Source organism: Plectrocnemia conspersa, unplaced genomic scaffold (genome assembly GCF_051122295.1).
Source record: "Plectrocnemia conspersa isolate PC_06_02 unplaced genomic scaffold, ASM5112229v1 ptg000009l, whole genome shotgun sequence".
NCBI lineage: Eukaryota > Metazoa > Arthropoda > Insecta > Trichoptera > Polycentropodidae > Plectrocnemia > Plectrocnemia conspersa.
Genome location: NW_028277173.1, coordinates 14624116 through 14644090, shown reverse-complemented (window position 1 = coordinate 14644090; position 19975 = coordinate 14624116). Strand labels below are relative to the sequence as shown.

The following is a 19975-nucleotide window of genomic DNA, read 5'->3' as shown; positions in this document are numbered from 1 at the left end:
TTTATCTCTCACTCACTCTCGTCACTTAACATGCGACCAAGCAAAAGGTAAAATATCTCACCGACTATAGCTAGTGTTTCATTTAATATTTTAGTGTATCAGATAAATAGAATTATAGTGTAGATTGAGATCTTTCAATTAAACAAATGCATAAGATTGCATTTTCTCTTCGCATCATATTAAAAAAAACAAAGAGCAAATTAAAGATAATATATTTGGTAACATATAAATAATGTAACATAATATTTTCTCTATTGCTGCAAGGCACTATCAGTCGTGTAAAATAAAATATATGCAGCACTCGACACAACATCATTCGACGATATCTCGGTGACCGAATGATCGTCAAACTTGAACCATCTGAAATATAATCACAACCGAATATAAAAATCAATTACAACCAACATTAACCACACAATCAAATACTTACTTTGAATAGATACTGCTTTTACAGAAAGCAGTATAATGGCCACCCTCCATCGAACCGTAATGATTGGAGACACCGTACAGATTGTACATCGTCTTTTGTTTGTTTTGATGTGAGGGTAGTGCATAATAGTTCATGTCTAGGTTTTTAAGCGGAAAGTCTATGTATGTCTGCTTTTTTCTGTATATGTTTGAGTTATAGTCTTGATCTACGTAAAACCTCTTGAAGTGTATCACAAGAACGGGAGGCAATTTCGATATGTCTAATTTCTTTATGGCGTTTCGTTTCTCTTTACAAAGAGGACAGTTCCATCCGATAATGTTTTCATCACTCAGGTATAGTTCTAAACAGTCCTGTAACAATATATTATTTCACATATGATATACTACACAATATATTTTATTATTAGGTTGCTGTGTAATATGTCAATTCATTACAAAAAGCATTATTAATTATGATATAAATAATCCTTTTCATGAGAAATAGACAGTCTATTATTAATATATGGCGTTGCACAATGAATGACTCAAATTACTTGATCTGCAAGGAGCAAATTATTGTAAGGATTCAGATCGAGAACATACTGTCAAAAATGTGCCAGAATTTTGCCACATTATCGAGAAAATGGTTCAAAATGTCTACTGTAAACAAAGTATACTGAGAGCGAATATTACACAGGTATGGATTTTATTAGCAATAAAAAGTTAATTTCTTTCAATGATCGATAGACTTTATTATTATAAAGAAGATGGAAACGAAAACTGTGTGCTCAAAAAGAGACATTCTATGACGTTAGAATTAATAAACTCTTTCCCACGCTTACTAATCCGTGACTATGTTAAATAAAAATATCACTTTAGTAATATTTTACAGACTTTGTACTAACAATTTCCTAATATCCTTCATACTTACACTAAGCGAACACTTATTTGCATTGCTTGGAAGTTCTAGAGATAAGTTTGAAAAAGTGTCATAAGTAACACTCTCTTTGCCGCAAATCAAGCATTTCACTGTCGATTTGATTTGTCCGTAAAACAACTTCAAGATGAGACTTTCTTTGGACTTGGTGTATTCCAGCCAAGCCTTGTCCGCAGCAGCTAGTCTATCCTATAAAAATAAAACATATTATAACATGTCATAAACTTTAAAATTTATTTTTATTTTTACTTACTGAATGTATATGCTGATTGGCGGATATTTGAAGATCGTCATGTAGCCAGTCCATCAGAATTGTGAGAAACTCGTGAGAATCTTGTTGTTCGATGCCTCGGAACATGCTCTTGTGTCTTCCGACAATGTTCTTTAAAGTTAAAAAAATACAAATTATGATGTTAAAAATATTAATCTCAACATATTGTATAATACGTACTCTTAAATCTTTCGGTGATATAAATCGATATTGTCCGGACCATAGAGCTTTAACGACAGCTGCTATTTCTTCAGCTATTGCACCATGAGTCTTGTTATCTTTGTCGTTTCTTGGACCGACATTAATGTGTTTTCTAAACAATGATATAATTTAGTATTTATTATTTCGATTCGAGTGATGATTATAACATATATTTTTTATACCTATATAGTCCGTCACAAAAATATTTCCCTAAATAAGAAGTGTTGTTTAAACATTGTATGATAGAATTCATATAACACGTGTTTCCTAAATTTTTGAGACCCGTTAATCCCCTTCCCTAGAAATAACAAATATATATTAAATACCCTATTGTATTTCAATGAAACTTTTAATAACAATGTTAATATTTCGTCTTATCAAATATAATGTTGGATTTGACGTTACTTTCTTATAAGGTTCTGTCACTTATTATAAGCAGTAGACAATCTATTTTGTAACAGTGAGCCTAATGGAGAACATATTGTCTTTTATACACAAAATGATATATATATATATAGATCAGGATAGATTGCTTAGTGCATTATCAGAATAAAGGATGCATTTTTGGCAGAAATTGCTTAATCGATTTTTTTATTTTATATTATAGAATTTACATTTTTATTGTTGCATTTCAATTATAACGTGCGATTTAAGCCAGGGTTATAATTATAATATTATTAATAAAAATTCTATTTTGATGGTCAAATTCAAAATCGTGTTTAATCGTGTCAAATTCAAAATGTCATTTAGGTTTCAGGAAAGTCAGGAAAAATCTAGATTGCAATAGTGTATTTTTTAAATAATAATTGTATACAATACAATAAAAATTGAGAATTCGATTTTATGGATTTCTCTTTGTACTTTATTTATGTAAATGGAAACTTTAAAGTCTGTCTTGAAACATATAAATATGAAATCAATTTATTGATTCGAGAGATGATGCCAGTTGTAGCATACCTTAAGCAATTTTAATTTCAATACACCAATCATAAGGACAGTTGCTTAACAAATAAGTATTTAAGAATACAATATAAATGGGGACAAAACATTAGAGCTTGTTTTTATTAACTTTGATTAGCCATAAAATAGACGCACAAAACTTGCATTATAATAAAGTTTTTGTAGTATTAGATATTTAGCGTTAAAACATAATGGTAGTTGGACATTGTTTCAGTGGATTAAAGGATCTAGGTCAGTTTGGTTACCAAAAGTTTAAGGAGACTATAAACTGACATAAACATTTGATATTTCATTTGTAACAATTTAATCACATTAAGTGGACTTACTTTACCCAACAGAATGATAATAAAATGTGATGAAAATTTAAACTTAGTTTTCATAAGCAACACCATTTTAAAACAACGTCAAAGCTCAACATGTTGTACGTAGAAAGCGGGAACATTAACACTAACAGAACTACGAGCACGACATGAAACACTGTAGTGATGACGAAAATTGTTGACATAACAAAAACAGAATTACGTATAATATTTGATTTCTATATTTTATTCCGAATGATCTGGACGCAAGCGAGTACACTCGGCGATCGTCGATCATCGTTTGACTGAGTTAGTATGTGTTCACGTGTTTGCGAACGTACGAGACACGCGGGGAAATTAAGAAAAGATCGCTCCCACAATTTCTAAATCTTTAAAACACACGAGCGAGTGTGCGGAGTATGGCTTCCTGATTAAGAAGCCTCACATGTAGACAATGTACAAACATACCGTTAAGAGTTATTCGAATATTAGTTTATTAATTAACGGAGTGGATCAATGTTACGAGCAATGTCAATTTCATGTAAGGGCTCCTTAGTGAGTTGACATTTAGAAAATATCACGTTTTTCTAATATAGTACACAATATGACACATCAAAAGTAATTCATTAATACTACAATGAAACACAGATGTATTTTTACTTTTTTAGTACTTTTCTTAACACTAGATTTACGGCACCCATATAATTGACGGGTTTCTGATTTGATTTGTATCAGACAGTATTTTTTCTGGGAGTTTTTTTACGACTTTTTATATTTTAGCAATGCAAATATATTAACAATATTTTTATTTTCGGAAACTTATTTTTGAAAATCTGGTCATTATATATCTATTTGACACCCATCAAATTGATGGATTTTTAACCGTAAACCTATTGTTAATAAAACCGAGATAAGTATATTTTTAAGTTTACTAATAATTACAAAGCGAACAGGACTTTAGGATAGATTAAGAAAATATTGAAGAATCTATATATTTTAGTTACTATATAAAACATTTAAAGGTGGAAAATTAATATTTTTATATACTTATAATTTTCCAAAATTTAGCTTTATTACAAAAGTAAAACAATTTATATATTTATAGTATTTGCAAAAGGTAAGTCCAGAGTAGAAGGCATTTCTGAAAATCTTCAATATTTTTTAAGCAAAAATATGAAATTTCGCTTTAGTAGAGAAAGGAAATTTAAGAATATTTATTTATTGCTACTAAAAAAAAGTCAGTAGTTCTGGGAGTTAATATTTTCTTGTAAAGAATATTCAATTGTTGTTTTTTTAAATATTTTACAGAGAATGTGTATTAAACAGTGAAGTTATATTTTTACTAGTATAAATATAATTTCACTAACTCAGCCAGTTAAAATGTATCAAACAATTGATTTGGAATTTCACTGCTCACTATCAGTAAAGCTGTATTTGTTCACAAATAGATGATCTGGTACGTGTATTTTCACATGATTAGATTCTCAGTATTGTGACGTTATATCGAATTAACACAATGAAAGTATATGGACGTTTTGCAACTGTCAAATTTAGTTTCTTAGATATTTTAGTGTATCATATAATTTCACTAGCACCTATCAGTTAAATTATTTTTGTTAGTAAAAATATATATCTACTGGTAAAAATATTATATATTCAGATATGAAAATATAATTTCACTGGTAATACACATTCACTGTATTATACACCACTGGTAAAAAGTTTAAGACCAAAACCAGCAACGACATTCATAATCACGAATCCACCTTTATTTATTATAACTATTAAAAATATTGTTATCCAATTAAAGAATATACTATTTTCTGTATTATCAATAATAATAATTAAATATTTTTTTAGACTCGTCCTTTCTTATTCTACATAAAGGGTCATAAGAGAAATGTGCGTGACTAATTCGGTCCAGTTGTTAAATATGCGATGGCGGAAGTTTAACAACTTTTTTAACTTTTAATCTATGCACATTCATTTACGTGTATTCTAAACTATACAAGTCACAATCTGGATTTTTTTTAGAATAGCAAGTGCTACCATGTGCAGACATTTAAACATGCAAGGTTTTATTTTCCAACAAGACAACACTCCATAATTTGTGCACGAGGTTTATACAAATAAAGGAAGAAAAAATAATATTATAAAATATGATTTGGCCACCCCAATCGCCAGATTTAAATCTAATTGAGCTTTTAGGGGATGAGCTTGATCAAAAAATTTGCCAGCACTTACTGATTTCCCAAAAAGCCTTATAGGAACAATTACAGAGTAGGTGGGCTAACATACCAACCACTACATTGAAAAATTTAATTGTTATAATGCCAAGAATAGTTAAAGCCGTATTATCTAATAATAATAGATTTTTTGATGAAAAAGTAATTAAAAGAAAAATATTATTTTGTTTCAAAAATACTATTTAAAATTGTAATTTTAAGTTTAATGGTAAATATGTATTTGATTTCTAATATAATGTTGTTTTTTTATAATTTATATTAAAATATCAACAAAAAATAGTTTGGTCTTAAACTATTGACTGATAGTGACTATATTTTAATTAACAAATCCAATACCTTATAAAATCTTCAAAAAATATACCCAAATTTTAAAAAAAACATGCTTACTTGATTGCCCCAAGCTCCTTGAAAATCCCTGTATTTATTTTGGATATTTTCTACGTATGCTGTGGTGCTGTTTAGAGGTTTTGTAGTCCTATCAAACTGTGGCACGTCAATGTTAGATTTTGAATCAAAGTTCTAAACATTTAGAAAAATATAATTAATACGTTTAAACCACATATAAAACTTATAAATTATCTAAAAATTAAACCAAAGTACAAGAGCCTAATTAAATTAAATTAACGGATTTATAGTTCATCTCCATAGAACTAAATCACAAGTAATAGCGAGAGAATGTTTTAGTTTTAAATTTATAAAATTGCTACCTTTGTGTCTTTGATGGCTGCACTAGAATTGTTTATTTCATAAGAATTGACTTCCATTTCCGGAGAAGAGTTTTCTTTCTCAGTTTCATATTGCTGTTAAAAAAAGTCATCATGTAAATACATATATACATATAAAGCAGCATTCGTACATACCTGAAATAACAACTTCTTTTTCTCTCTAGCATCTGCAAGAATCTTCTCTCTATCCGCTTGCATCATTTCTCTTTGCTTTTCAAGAGCGGCCTTTTCTTCTTCGATGCATTTTATTTTATTCTCTTTAGCCAGAGCTTCGGCAGCCAAGTTTCGCTCCATCTGTTCACTTATTTCTGCGGTATTATAAATAATAAATTTCAGATTCAAGCATGGCTGTTTGTATCAAAGTTGATTATATTTACCGTCAGTTGCCAGGTTATTGTCGGTGGGACTCGAGTTACCACTAGAAGGCTCTGTGCTATCACTGATTGGCGATATTTCAGAAGCTTTGATAATTTCTTCTCTCTTCTTATACTCTTTCAGTTGATCTCGCAATTGCTGATTTTCAAGAGCCATGTCGCGCTGCACGTTTTCTAACTGCATTATTTCTGAGATGAGCTCTTGTTCGCGGAGTTGATTTGATTCTAATTGGTTGTCCGATTCTTCTTCCGTAGTAATTCTTAATTGTTCCCAGTTCTTAAAAAAATAAAATTAATATAAACATATATATATATATATATATATATATATATATAATTAAATAGGCATAACAGTATAAGGAAATCTTCAACTTTTGATATAAAGATAATATAACATTGATAGTTAAAAAGCCAAGGTGTCTTGCTATTTTACAGTCAAAAAAGGAAATTGTAACAGACAAATTAGTCAGGTCTCTTGGAACGAAGATGTTGAGAAATCCACCTGTACAACAGCAAGCAGACGTCATAGGGGGAACTTGAAGAATTCGGAGATAGGGAGTGATAAGGAAATAGACAAAGAAGATAAAAATAGATGCAAACTTGTTCTGCGAGAACTCGTTGTTTTTCAATATTCAACGAGACTCCGGCTAATTTTTCTTGCTTTTCCAATATGTTTTTCATTGTTTTTGAACGTTCTTCATATGTATGTAAAGCAGCAGCCTGTAATTAAATTCACATAATTATTGGGTAATAGATGATGGCGAATGAAAGAAAAAAATGAATTACCTTACTACTTCTATCCACATTAGGATTGAAACCTTTATGCGTAGAATCAGAGTATAAATCTTTTTCAATATTAGACTTCATGGATCGATCGAATGACTTATTGTTTTCAGATCGAAACACAGGATCACTTAATGTAGGGTATTCAATTTCATCTATTGGAAATAAATACAATGTTATTATAAATAAGTAGCCTGGGATACAAAAACATTTTTAATAAATAGCCTTTTTATCCATTCAAGGATGTTTTTTTAGGCTTAAAATAAATAGACATGGTTTGATTGTCATGAAATTAGACACGGGACGATTAAGATCTATACATACACTCAAAATATTAAAAAAAAAATAATTGTGGAAAATTACAAGTGTCATATACTGTTATAAATTGCTAAGTAATTAATTTTCAGTTTGTTTAGTAGATTTTTTAATTGACAATTTAAGAATTAATTAAAAGTAACAGGACTTAAATAACTATCCAATAGAATAATAAAAATATAAATATGTAATAGTAAGTCTTACTGAGAAGGTCGTCGAATTCTGAGTGTGAACTTGGAGGAATAACATGGGGATTAGTAACATAGCTTGGGTATGTTAACAACCAGTCTTCGAAACCTCCATCAAGAATAATTGGCACATTTTTATAAATCACATGCGGGTCCCACTGTAACAATTTTGTTTTTTTAGTGAACATTTTTGAGTTATGTCTCTATTATTTAAAAAAATGAATACTTTTAGTAAGATGGTCTTCAAAAGATGTAATGATTTTCCAGGAATCAGAGAAGTACTGGACCAGTCTAACAAAACAATGTAATCCATACTGGATCGTTCAGACCAAAGATATTTGGATTGACTCGGTAAACTCTTTTCCAGTTTGTTGGCCGTGAAACTATGAAATATATATAAAAAAATTATATTTCTCAAAAGGTATATTCATATTCTATAAAAATAATAATAAAGAGAACACTAACCCAGCCACAATACACTCTTCTGGAATATTGATGCATTGCGGAAAGCTAATATGGGACTCTTCATAATCTGAACTTTTTCTCGTATCCAAAATAAGAACTTTTATATTCTTATCTTTCAACAAAATATACAATTTGATTGATTTTATAGTCATTTCTTCATTGTCTAAAATTATAATTTTTTAATACAACGTAAATGATATGCTTCACAATTTTAAATTTAATAAGTCTCACTTCTAGTTATATTATCGCTTATCATATCAACATCTTCAACATTTAAATTTTTTGTCTTGGGGTAAACATAAACATTTTTTTCATTTTGTATTTTTTTGGCTTTAGCAATGTCAGCACTGATCTTTTGTCTTATTTTTTCAGCTTCACTATTTAATTTATAGTTATCTTTTTCCTTATACCTAGAAAAATAATTATGTCTTTTTAAAAAAAGATTATGATAACAAAAAGTAATGGTTAATTATTTATCACATTCATAGCTAAATATTTTCAACTTTACAGTTATTTTAATTAAAATTGAAAGTCAAAAATCTAAAAATTTTGATTGTGTTTAATGTTTTATATCACATCGAATACCTAGAAATCAGACTGGTCTTTAATTTTGAAGCCCATTCCAGTGCCTGAATCGGCATATCTGAACCAATCATATCAGACACGTATTTCTTTTCTTTCTCATAACCGGGAATGGCTTTTATTTGCGTCAGAATTTCAACATATTTCATATAATGTAGATATGATAATTCTTCGTCGCCATTTTTTCTCTCGACTTCAGCTTCATCATAAAGTTTCTTGGCACTATTGCAAACCCTATAAAGATAAAGCAAAAAATCAATATGTATAATTCTATTTATGTTTTTGACAGAATTCAATGAGGTACTTAGCTTTGGAAGGTGGGAGGGCTTATATATCGCCCCATTTCTCACTTTCATCTCTTTTATCTAGATCTAGTTTATGCCCAAGATGGGAGGTCGAAAAGTCAGCAAGAGAGAAAAGGCGCGATACACAAACCCTTCCATCTCTTAAAGTTAAGATCCGTGTTGAATTCTATTAAAACCACAAACATTACATACAATTACATGTTAATTTAAAAATAAACAAACATACAATTACATGTTAATTTAAAAAATACTATATAATTTTTATTATATAATGCAACCAGACGTCTTTCTTTGCGGAGGACAATCTTTTTTTTTAAATATTTTATCCTCATAAATAATATGACTTCTTTTATCCTTGTTGGAAAACAATCGTCGTATTGTGTCAATTATTTTGTTTTAAAATAATAAACATGTATGTATATCATATATTTTTTAACTCCACTTTGGGGGTGAAAATGACTTAACAATGTCATTTTGTACCTTTAATTAAAATACACATACTCTTGTGAAAAAATTGCCATCTCCAAAATCTCCAATTAAACACCAAAATTTCATATCAAGAAAATTGAGATGTTGTTTTATTTTTACAAATTGTTGCAAAATATCAAAAATAGCAATAAAAAATATTTTTTGGGATAAATATTGTATATTTTTTTGTAAATAATTTTTTACTCACTAATAAAAAACGACGTTTCTTTTCGCAAATCCTAATATATGTAAACCCAGCATATTACTCCAACATACGTACAGTTGCATATGGATCAATTAAAGCAGCAGTATAAAATACTCGAAACTGTTTCTTATATAAAATAAAAATTCAGTATTTTAATAGATGAAAAAAATATTTTTGATGAAGAATGATATGCAAGTTTTCCGCACGCTTTTAGGCAATCTTTGTGTTATTACATCTAACAATGTATAAAATTCAAACTAGTAGTGTCAAAAGAGCATCAGTTTTATCGGATAGAAATTAAAGTTTCAGAACTTCAGAACTTCAACAAAAAATAGTTTGAAATAATATTTAAGGGCAACTTAATACAATTGCTTAGAATGTTTTATATTAATCATTGAAAATATTTAGGGATTCTGATTTCTCGATGATTTTTATTTTTCGAGAAATGAGAATTCTCGACTTTACTCCTCAAATTTCTCGAGAAATTTCTGTGAGTGAAAAAATGTATGTAATCCAGTATTACATATTATTCTTAAAATAACCCTTTAAAAACACATGCCATCTAAGGTAAAATCAAACAGCCTCGTTCTATTTTTGTTAAAAAAATTTCAGACGTGGAAAAATTCCTCTCGTTTTGTGTTGCTGTTGGTTTAATCGGCAATGATGCTTCAAATAGGCACTGTAAATTATTCATTCTATTGCCCATTGATTCAAATATTTTGAATTCTCCCTCCATTAATCTGTAAGATGTTGATTTTCTTACACTACTCTCTGTAAGGCTGAAAGATTTTTTCCCCTAATTGTTGCGCTAATGATAAATTTTTAATTTCTTCAATTCTAATGATTTAATGGAGTCGCAAGGGTCCTTTGAATTCGTCGACCCATTAAATAATCTGCGAATAGTTTCTTTCTCCATTTTACTTATTTCTGCTTTTGAAGAATAATTAAAGATGTCATTTCTTTTTTGACTGGTAAAAGATTCTGGATTTTGCAAATATTTAATTGATGACATCAATGTCTGGTTTCATCGATTATATAATTTCTCTTTAATTGCCCGTTAAAATTTCGATCTTAGCTCAGAATTGATATTTTCCAATTGTTTTAGCAAAAATTTTAGGGCCCCTTTGGCTGTCAATAACAGCTGTTGCTATTTCACAAAAACATTTCGTTTCGGATTATCGAAAATGAAAAAATTGTTGGTCATTCAAATACCTTCAATCTTCTGAGAAAGTATGTATACAGTGGTACTACGGTTATCTTCGATTTTTTCAGCGAAAAAATTGTCTCAGTTTTCGTCGGTTGCCTTGGATTTTGTGGGTGTTAGTGTTTTTGTGCTTTTTTTATAGATTGCCAGTGTTAACACATACTACAAATAATTGCCTCTGTTTTCGTCGGTTTCGGATTTCAACGATTGTTTTCAGACGAATAATCAACGAAAACCAAGGTATCACTGTATTTTTGCCATTTTTACATTTGCCACGAACACCTTCAGAAAGGTTTCTTATCTGAGTGTCTTCTTTTATTACATAAACAAAAATAAGGTGAGTTCGAGTGTCAAAAATTTTTGTCATTCCCAGACCTCAAATAAAACCTTCCAAGAAGTACGGATATAAGGCATAAACCAGCCATTACTTATACAGTGTTATAAAAAAGGCAGTGGTTGTAAACCTTTTAAAAATATTTGCACAAATTTAATTTTGTATAATAAAAAATGGTTTATAAAATTTCATCAGAAAATATCTGGATAAATGAGAATTCTCAATTTAATATTTTTCTCGAGAAGAAACACTAAGCATGTTGTTACTTTTGTGGGGGTACTAAACGGTTTGAACTATGCAATTATTATGTGATTTTTCATCATATTGTAGCTTTTCAGTAATAATAACAAATGTCCTTTATCACTTAAGCAAACCTGAAATATGAAAATATTATAGATTTTATAAATAGAGCTATATAAAATCACAGTATATCATTTCAAGTAGGTATTTAGTTTAAATTTTAACTGTACAATGAAATTTTATTTTCAGCCTACTACTTTTTGCGCTGATAGCTCAATTATTAATTTGAGTCAATCTTCTTTATAAATCATTTCACAGAAGCTTTCAAATTGATAGCTTGAATTAAATACTAGTTATATCGATAAATAATAGGGTTTCTGACTCAGGAATGGATTCCCGGGAATACACGGGGTTTTCGATGCATCGAATCCCGGGAATCGTAATAATTTTGGAAGAGTGTAATGGTAAAATTTGGTAGGGAAAGTCCGGTAGAAAATCTATTATGTTTGAATCATGGAATACATTTGGCCGTCATAAATGTATTGTATAAAAATACAAATCAGCTGATTTCATCGTAGAAAATAAAATTGATGATAACGAATATGATGTGGATAACGAAGATAATGGTGATAAAAGACGAAGACAATATCGGCGAATTGTATTATGAAAATGATAATCTAGGAATTTGTTTATGAGACCAAAATATGAAAAAGTCCTTAAAGAGACAGGAAAAATTATAAAATTATTTAGAAAAGGTTCTGCCAAAAATATAATTCTTGAAAATGATGTCAAATTAGAGTTTAATATATAACTAGTGTTATTATTAGACATTAAAACAAGGGTGAATTCACTTGTAAAAAATATTGAGCGATTTTTAATCCTTCGATATCGAAATTAAATTAGATTTATTTTTATATATTTATTAATATTATAACCATCGTGACATGACAGGTAAACCCAATGCGTCACGATTGCCAAAAGAGCAATTATTATAAAAGAGATATTATGGAAGGATGAAAATATTTTTATTTTAAATGAAATATTAGACGTATTAAAACCGATAGAAACCGCTATTGAAGCTTTAAGTAGAAAATATACCAATATTTTACAAGCTGAAGTAATCATTAATTTTTTAATGAAAAAGATTTCTGCAATAAATACTTTTCTGGGAAAAGAAATGTTTCACGAATTAAATTGTAAAATCTTAGAAAGAAGAAATGTTCTTAACACAAATTTTAAATGATTCAAATTTCAAATCAAATAATACATTATATTTTAAAAGTTGCACCAAAGGTAAATGTATATCAAATGGAGAAACAATGATGAATAGATTATATCCCTTAATTGAACGAAATTCTTGTTGATTCAGATAATGATATTACAGTGTTTGACATTGAGTCAGGAATTAAATAGGGAGCTGTTGAAGCAAAACGAAAAAAATGTACGAGGAAATATTGTTAGTTTTAAAAAATAAATAAATGCTTATGAATCTACAGGGGAGCGAATACCTATTTTACAAAAATTGTTCGCTTCCCTGTTGACCATAAAGCCAATATCAGTTAAAACAGAGTTTTTTCAATTTCTGGAAATATATGTACAAAATCGAGAAGCAGGCTCTCAGATGTAAATTTGAACATTTTGGTATTTTTAAAATGCTATTTTAAATAAAATTGTTTTAAAGTGTGTATTAGATTTCAATATTTTATTTTTGTTAATATAATATATAATAGATTTTGGACAATAAGAAGGCATAAAAACAATTATCACTTCACGGAAGTCTAAAATCAAAAGCAATAAAATTGTGTTGGCGCAGTGGCAGTGGGAGCGCTTGGTAACGAGAGCGTTCCCACTGCAACGGCGCCGACACGATTTTATTGCTTTTGACGTGGATTATTGTTTTTTGCGCTCTCCTATTGGTCAAAATTCGGTTTAGATATGCTTTCTTAATTCCATTCTCAATTATTGCAAGTTGTAATATTGTTATAAAAAGTTTTAATATGAACGCTAGATAACCACTGCGACGGCACAATTTTATTGTTTTGATTAAACAGGGACATCCTTGAATTTCGTCAGAAAAATGCATGTCATTTAATGAAATACATTTAAAATATATAATATTTATAACTATTATTGAAGTAGCTGTAGAAATAGAAAATTAAAAGAAAGGATAGATAATCATAGTACCTACCACTTGCTGTATGCAATCAATTAAGACTTTTGGAAGAGAATGGTTGGACCAAAACAGTATTATTTAGATCCAGTGTTGATAGCTTTTATAAAAAATGTATCCAATATTTGGACCTTCGCACATCTGTCTATGAACACAGTGATTGTTTTAAGTGGATTAGTCTCAAAAACGATCTTAATTGTCAAACTGTGGAAAAAAGTTTTGAATATGTTTCAAAATTTTATGATCAAGTAGATGTTGACAATGAAGAAAAAACTCTTAGATGAAATATCACATGTAAAAAAATATGCTAATACTATAAAGATAAACTCGTGGAATGAACAAAAAGTACCAATTGATAAAAGAAGGATATGAAAATTTAATCACTTTGAAAGAAATATGTGATTATTTGTATATTTTTATATGTTGAATAATGTTAGTTTAAATTTGTTTTGTATGTTTCATTAAACGTTTTTACTATTTGTGAAATAAATATAATTTCTATAAGAAAAATGTTTTTATTTCTTGATAAGATAGGAGGCCCAATTTGTATTTTGCAGTGGACCCAAAATTTACAGTTTCGCTGCGGAGTGAGTGTCCCACGTTCCATTTATAATATCTGGACACTTTGTCTTAGAACCATTTTTTTTATAGTACTAAAAGACTTTATTATATAACATTACGTGTTGGATTCTAAGATATTGCGCAATACTCACACTTTGATCTTCTTCTCCCTTATGTTGGGAACATAAGACCTTTTATCGAGGTCTTCGATACTATCGGCCATATGCAGTTCTTTGAGTTTCGTTTCAGGCATTTTGTGTTTTCTGCCCGGTGCACTAGCATTAGTCGGAATTTTGATTAATTGTCGAGCACTTGGTAAAGTAAAAACTGTCGGTTCAGTCCGAGATTACAGACAGTTCAACCGAGTGTGCTAACGTCAAAAAACATGACACCGCCAGCTTTGTTTTTATTATATCTTTGATCATAGCACTTCGAATTTTGACCATAAATAGTTTACGAATTAATTTAATTATAATAATTTAAATGTGAACTCATTAAATAAGGGTCCCGGAGACGATCAATCGCGATTGTCAATCATTACGTGATTGACGGTTTCGAATGATGGGAGCGATTGACGCTGCGACAATCGCTATGACTTATTCGGTTTGTTGCGCCGTAGAAGGAATCGTCAAAGGTCAATCACGTAACGATTGACAATCGCGATTTATCGTCTCCGGGACCCTTTAAACATTTCTATTTATTTTTAGTATTAATAAAAAATATTTTTATAATATTTAATTTAATTTATAATGGCTAAGCAAGTACAGTGTTTATGAATATTAAAATAGTTAAAATACCCACACCCTCTGCTGCATATTTTAAAAAAAGCTCATAGAAAGATCAGTATCAGTATTTTGTTTAAATTGAAATGGCATCTTATTCGAAATATTTAAAGTCCAATTTCGCGGTGTTATATTAGCATTTATTTGATGGCATGAGTTATGGTATAATAGTCGTTTGGAAACATAATGGTGGCGATAGTAATGAGATTCATTTTAACTGCTAAAGATATTGATAATATATGTCGCTTTGCAGTTGGAGCCGACTTTCAATAATAGCGCATTTTTATAAATATATATTTATGTCTCTGCGGGTCTCGAACCAGTGGCTGGATTATTAGTCCAGCGCTTAACGAACTACGCCATTTCAGTCTTAAAATTAATATTGATATCTACATTAAAATGTTTTACAAATATCAATTCATGAAGAAATATATTGCTATACGCATGACATGCCATTTTAGCCGCCTTTTGGACACCTCCAGCTATCAGCGTGTCGTATTGAATGATCATCTTCCACACTCACTCAAGTGGAAATAACCCACGACACAGGGTTTGCTAATGTTTCACAAACTTATCGGCAGTGATTTAGTTCTAAAAAGGAAGTACCGGACGCTACTTCTCTTTAAAGTTTGTCAATCAGTTTGTGTGAACCCGGAGACGATTACCCTGGTTATTTTGTTTGTTGCGTTTGTTGTTGGGGCAGTATTCTGTTAAAAATTGGGGTGTGGGTCACCATTCAATTAGGCTTAAAATATTTTTTAGTTGCTTCACACACATACAAATCACATGTCATCTGTTTTTGTACTGCGCTGCGCAATCAGTCACAAAATAGCCCAGTCCGTAACGTCTCAGACTATTAACTCTGAGGTTGCGGGTGTGGTATTCGAATTTTTATTTATAAAAACTGCTATTATTAAAAAATTGACCCAAGTTGAAGTAATATCTACTGTTTATGAATAATATTACACGTAATAATTTATAATTATTAATATAGATGTCACCGATTCCCAGACTTTCAGTCTGATGGTTAACATAGGCATACCATACCTCCCGGTTTGACCAGGATTGTTTCGATTTCACACCATTAGTCTCGGTTTTACAAAAAAATTCAAAATGCCTTTTTTTTAGTTCTCATCAGCATTCTTCCATTCAATCAAATACATTTCAGCGTCTGAAAATGAAGAAAAATATTTATTTCATAAATATGGTAAGCTTGGGTTAATACTTGTAGATATTCATTGTATCTACAGATTTCCGTTGTAACGCATTAAGCGTACGCCTGTCAGGTAACAACAAAAGATTTAGAATGTACGTCCCATTTATCGTGATTTTTCCGGTTTTACACATTGATCTGTATCTTTTCTTTGTACCGTTTAAAAAATAAAAATTAGATTATTGTCGTTGAAATGTAAAAATAAATATTTATGTCCTTTACAAGATGTACAAGGCAATTTAGTGCTTTAGAAGGCAATGTACTCAGAAATAAAAAACAAGAAAAGTCTGTACGTTGTGTTTACTCTAATTATGGGACATACCTAAAGGTGAAAATAGAAAAATTGTCCAGCAAGAACGCTATTAGAAAATAAAGTTTAAATAGAAATAATAAAATGTGGTTTAATTAACAAACTGAGAACAATCGATTCACATATGTACCACTAGATTTATTAAAAACAGAATACATACGGAAACTTGTCATGAACTTAACAAGCAATTTTTGCATATATGTATGTATAAAGTGTTTTGTTTATCTGCTTCATCTTTAAAATATTTTAAGGTTGTAAATTTTAGGGGAAAATGATCCGTTCAATAAACGTTAAATACTGAAAAAACATATTATCTGATAATACGTATGTAAGTAAAGTTGCGGCAACTTTTTTCAGTAATTGTGTTTAATTGTACAATTTTTGCAGTGTTGACAGATGGTCGAGAAGGGCGGCGTTATGGCCACAATTGTCTTGTTGACAGTTGACGTAGTGCGCAGGTGCCCGTGCATTTCCCCGGTCGATCGCGTCGTTTCGGGAAGAGAAGCGCAGGACGAAGAGAGGCGGAAGGGGCTAGAGCGGAGAGAGAGGGGCGCAGAGGCGAGGGACGATCGAGCGGGTCAGCTGACGGCAGTGGCGGTCGAGGTGGGGCCGCGCGCGCCTGTGTCTCGCCAACGAAAATGTTTTCGGGGCTCACGAACCAGGTCAGCTCGTGGATGGGGGCCGCCAAAGGCGAGCCTCAGGACGAGGAGGTTCCCACTCCGACGAGGGAGCCCGCCGCTCAGGAGGCGGTCGAGGGAGAAAAGCCTAACAGGTATATCGCCCTTTATTGTGTTATTATCGATCCCGCGCGACTCGCGACTCGCGACTTACGCAATTTTCCTCTTTCGCTTCTAGTCCCACCAAGCAGGGCAGCCGACTGGACATGTTTACCAATGTGAAATCGCAAATGACCGGCTGGCTGGGCTCCGGTATTCCCATCCCCGGTCTGCGGAAAGGAGGCGAAGCTGAGGTCGCTCCGGCCGAGGCCGCGGAGCCTCCGGTCGCCGAACCGGCTCCTCCGCCGGTCGAGCGCACTAAAGACGACGATGAGAATTCTAGGTACATTAGGTACGGGGTTATCCATTAAATGATGAGTCACTAATTTTACACAAATTTTAATATTCTTGCATTTTGAAAATTTCTTGCAACATTGGTTAGTCGGAAAGATTATAATATTAAAAAAATGCAACAGCATTTTTATAATAATATAATCGACTTATCGTTTTTGAAACGCTTTTACCATATATGCATGCATTTTTGTTTTATACGCAATGATTATAAAATTTGACAAAAAACTCACACTACACCAATGATGCAATTAATTCATACCGTTGATAATAGATGCGCAGAGCCGATGGTGAGACACTTTAACGTTTTCTATGCTATATAATATATTCGATATTCAGATTTGCTCTTTCGTTATGTAATATGTTAAACGATTTTTATTTCATTTTTATACAATGATAATGATCATGCACATACTAATTTATATTTTTTGATATTTTTTAGCCACCGATAGTTCTTCATCATGCCACTTTTATATACATACATTTTTATAGCATATATACTGATCGAATCATCGATTGACATTGTGTTGAATCATTTGCTTAGCGCAATTAATGCTAATGGGCTTGAACACATATCGGTGACATTATTTATGGATGAACCCCCATTGTTCATGTTATTTTTTAAGTATTTTATTTTTAAGACTTTCGTTCTTCACTAGCCCCAAATTAATATATTATATAATAATTAGTGTGTTATGAAAACGTTCCATGAAAGATTGCTTAGAATACTCATTCAAATCGAAACGATCAATAGAACACATTCTTTCACATTGACATTATGAAATTGCTTTGTTATGCTGTAATAATAATCATCAAAAATCATTCGAATCGTATGAGCGGATTGAACGAAGGTTTGTATAAAAGGTATGCGGTTGAACGTATCCTGTCGAAATCATTAAGATATAAAAACCGAAGGTGAGTTATAAACACGTTCATAATAAAATCATTATCATTTCAAAAATATATTTATATATAATATATATTGCTATTATTATTTGATTAAATCAGCATGAAGCATTTATTTAATTTATATGTTGTTAAAATGTAAAGATCGAGAAGTTAGCATGGCCATCTCAGTGTATGATATATTGATGAAAAACGTGTGTTTATGCTAGTTTGGTCCGTGTTTCATTTTTGTGTGTAAACGTATCTTATTCGACAATGTGTATTTCTATGTATATTTTGTATAGGTGTTTAATTGAATTGCAGTGATACCGGCGGCGCCGATAGTAGACCAGTGTCTCCAGTCGGAACGCCTACGGAAGAAGCGACCGGTCAGATCGGAAACGGTATTTATAAATTAATCTTTAATCAATCGTAAGTAATTCGCCATTGGCGTTTTCGTTGTTTTGTCGAAACAGTGACACACAAGGCGGTGGCCGGTGCGAAATCTTTCGGCAACTTCTTGTATTCGGCCGTGAACAAGGCCGGTGCCAAAGTTAGCGAGGCCGGGGCGAAAATTAAGAAAACCGTCGAAGAGAATGTGAGTGATTTTTTCTTTTATATTCTGTTATGAAAAGGCGAGAGAGAAAATAATCGGTCTTACCCATCGGCGCGAGAATGATTAATCGCCTTTTTGAGATATGTATGCGTAGGGCGGACACAAAGGTACCACTTTAGAGGCAAGGTTAACCGTTTAACCGTGGTGGCAATTCGTTGGTAGCACTTTGAGGCGTTCGAAAATAGCGGCGGACCAAAGTCAACGCGTCCCAGTGTGGTCTTGTACGTTTTGTATTTGTGTACCTCGATTTTGTCCGACGTGGAACGTAACTGGGTCATCGGGTCACCTGGCTTCGTCGAATTTGAAGCATACTTTAACTTGTGTGTATATTTATATAAGGGCGCAGGTTGTAAGAGAAATCGCTTTTAAGGGAAGTGAATTTAATTCAATCACATGTCTTAGTCATAGTACAGAGGCGGCTTTTGAGTGTAAAATTTCATTACATGGCCAAATAAATCGCGATATTTAATTGAATTAAAATAATTTTCGCGGCGCAATAAAATGGTTTAGTATTTCGCTACACAGATAAGTAATTTGCTATACTTTAAATTTAAAAGTAAATATATATTTTTTGAAAAAAAATTTCACTGCGCGGTCAAATGAACTGCATTATTAATTCTCGAAGAAGATGGCTCATTATGCCACCAAGTTTAATAATATATCTAATATTCTTTTTACATTAATAAATAAATCTTGATTTTTCTTTAAATGTGCGGCAAAAGCACTGTATTCTTGAAATAATTAAGAGATTAAGCATTATATCAATGTAGATATGTATAATAGAAAAATACGCAGAAAAAAAAGATTATAATGCAGTTAAAAGATAGTTTTAATTAAAGAAACACGTAAATAATTCTCGCT

General features: G+C 31.1%; 2 protein-coding genes across 10 annotated transcripts in view; one reads left to right on the top strand and one right to left on the bottom strand.

Moving 5' to 3' along the window:
* Window positions 1-195: 195 nt before the first annotated feature.
* Window positions 196-14660, bottom strand: Usp8 (Ubiquitin specific protease 8). Its single transcript, XM_088191984.1, has 18 exons — window positions 14394-14660; window positions 8758-8988; window positions 8404-8582; window positions 8173-8335; window positions 7934-8090; window positions 7724-7865; window positions 7208-7359; window positions 7022-7141; window positions 6425-6698; window positions 6183-6355; window positions 6030-6122; window positions 5710-5841; window positions 2000-2115; window positions 1797-1929; window positions 1599-1727; window positions 1340-1534; window positions 431-780; window positions 196-360 (listed from the first exon to the last, which is right to left on the bottom strand). The coding sequence occupies exons 1-18, from the start codon at window positions 14492-14494 to the stop codon at window positions 252-254; spliced, it is 2949 nt and encodes a 982-aa protein (XP_088048110.1). The 5' UTR covers window positions 14495-14660; the 3' UTR covers window positions 196-251.
* A 2303-nt stretch (window positions 14661-16963) lies between these two features.
* Window positions 16964-19975, top strand: part of Sap47 (Synapse-associated protein 47kD) — a 53506-nt gene continuing 50494 nt past the window's right edge. For 5 of the 9 annotated variants that reach the window (XM_088191747.1, XM_088191746.1, XM_088191754.1 and 2 more), the window contains exons 1-4: window positions 16964-17318; window positions 17402-17605; window positions 18823-18902; window positions 18975-19096. In XM_088191747.1, coding sequence (XP_088047873.1) covers window positions 17185-17318; window positions 17402-17605; window positions 18823-18902; window positions 18975-19096 — 540 coding nt within the window. In that variant the 5' untranslated portion in view covers window positions 16964-17184. Of the gene's footprint in view, window positions 17319-17401; window positions 17615-18822; window positions 18903-18974; window positions 19097-19975 lie in introns of all 9 variants that reach the window. The other 4 variants (XM_088191748.1, XM_088191745.1, XM_088191749.1 and 1 more) reach the window with 1 other exon arrangement.

What these genes read in the sequence shown, in the direction of transcription:
- Usp8 (XM_088191984.1), bottom strand. Translation starts at nt 14,494, where the DNA reads ATGCCTGAAACGAAACTCAAAGAACTGCATATGGCCGATAGTATCGAA. An exon ending in AGGGAGAAGAAGATCAAAGT is followed by an intron (nt 8,989 to 14,393) that starts GTGAGTATTGCG and finishes TTATCTTTATAG; the next exon opens with GGTTTGCAATAGTGCCAAGA. An exon ending in TTTTGTGACGGACTATATAG is followed by an intron (nt 1,930 to 1,999) that starts GTATAAAAAATA and finishes ATCATTGTTTAG; the next exon opens with AAAACACATTAATGTCGGTC.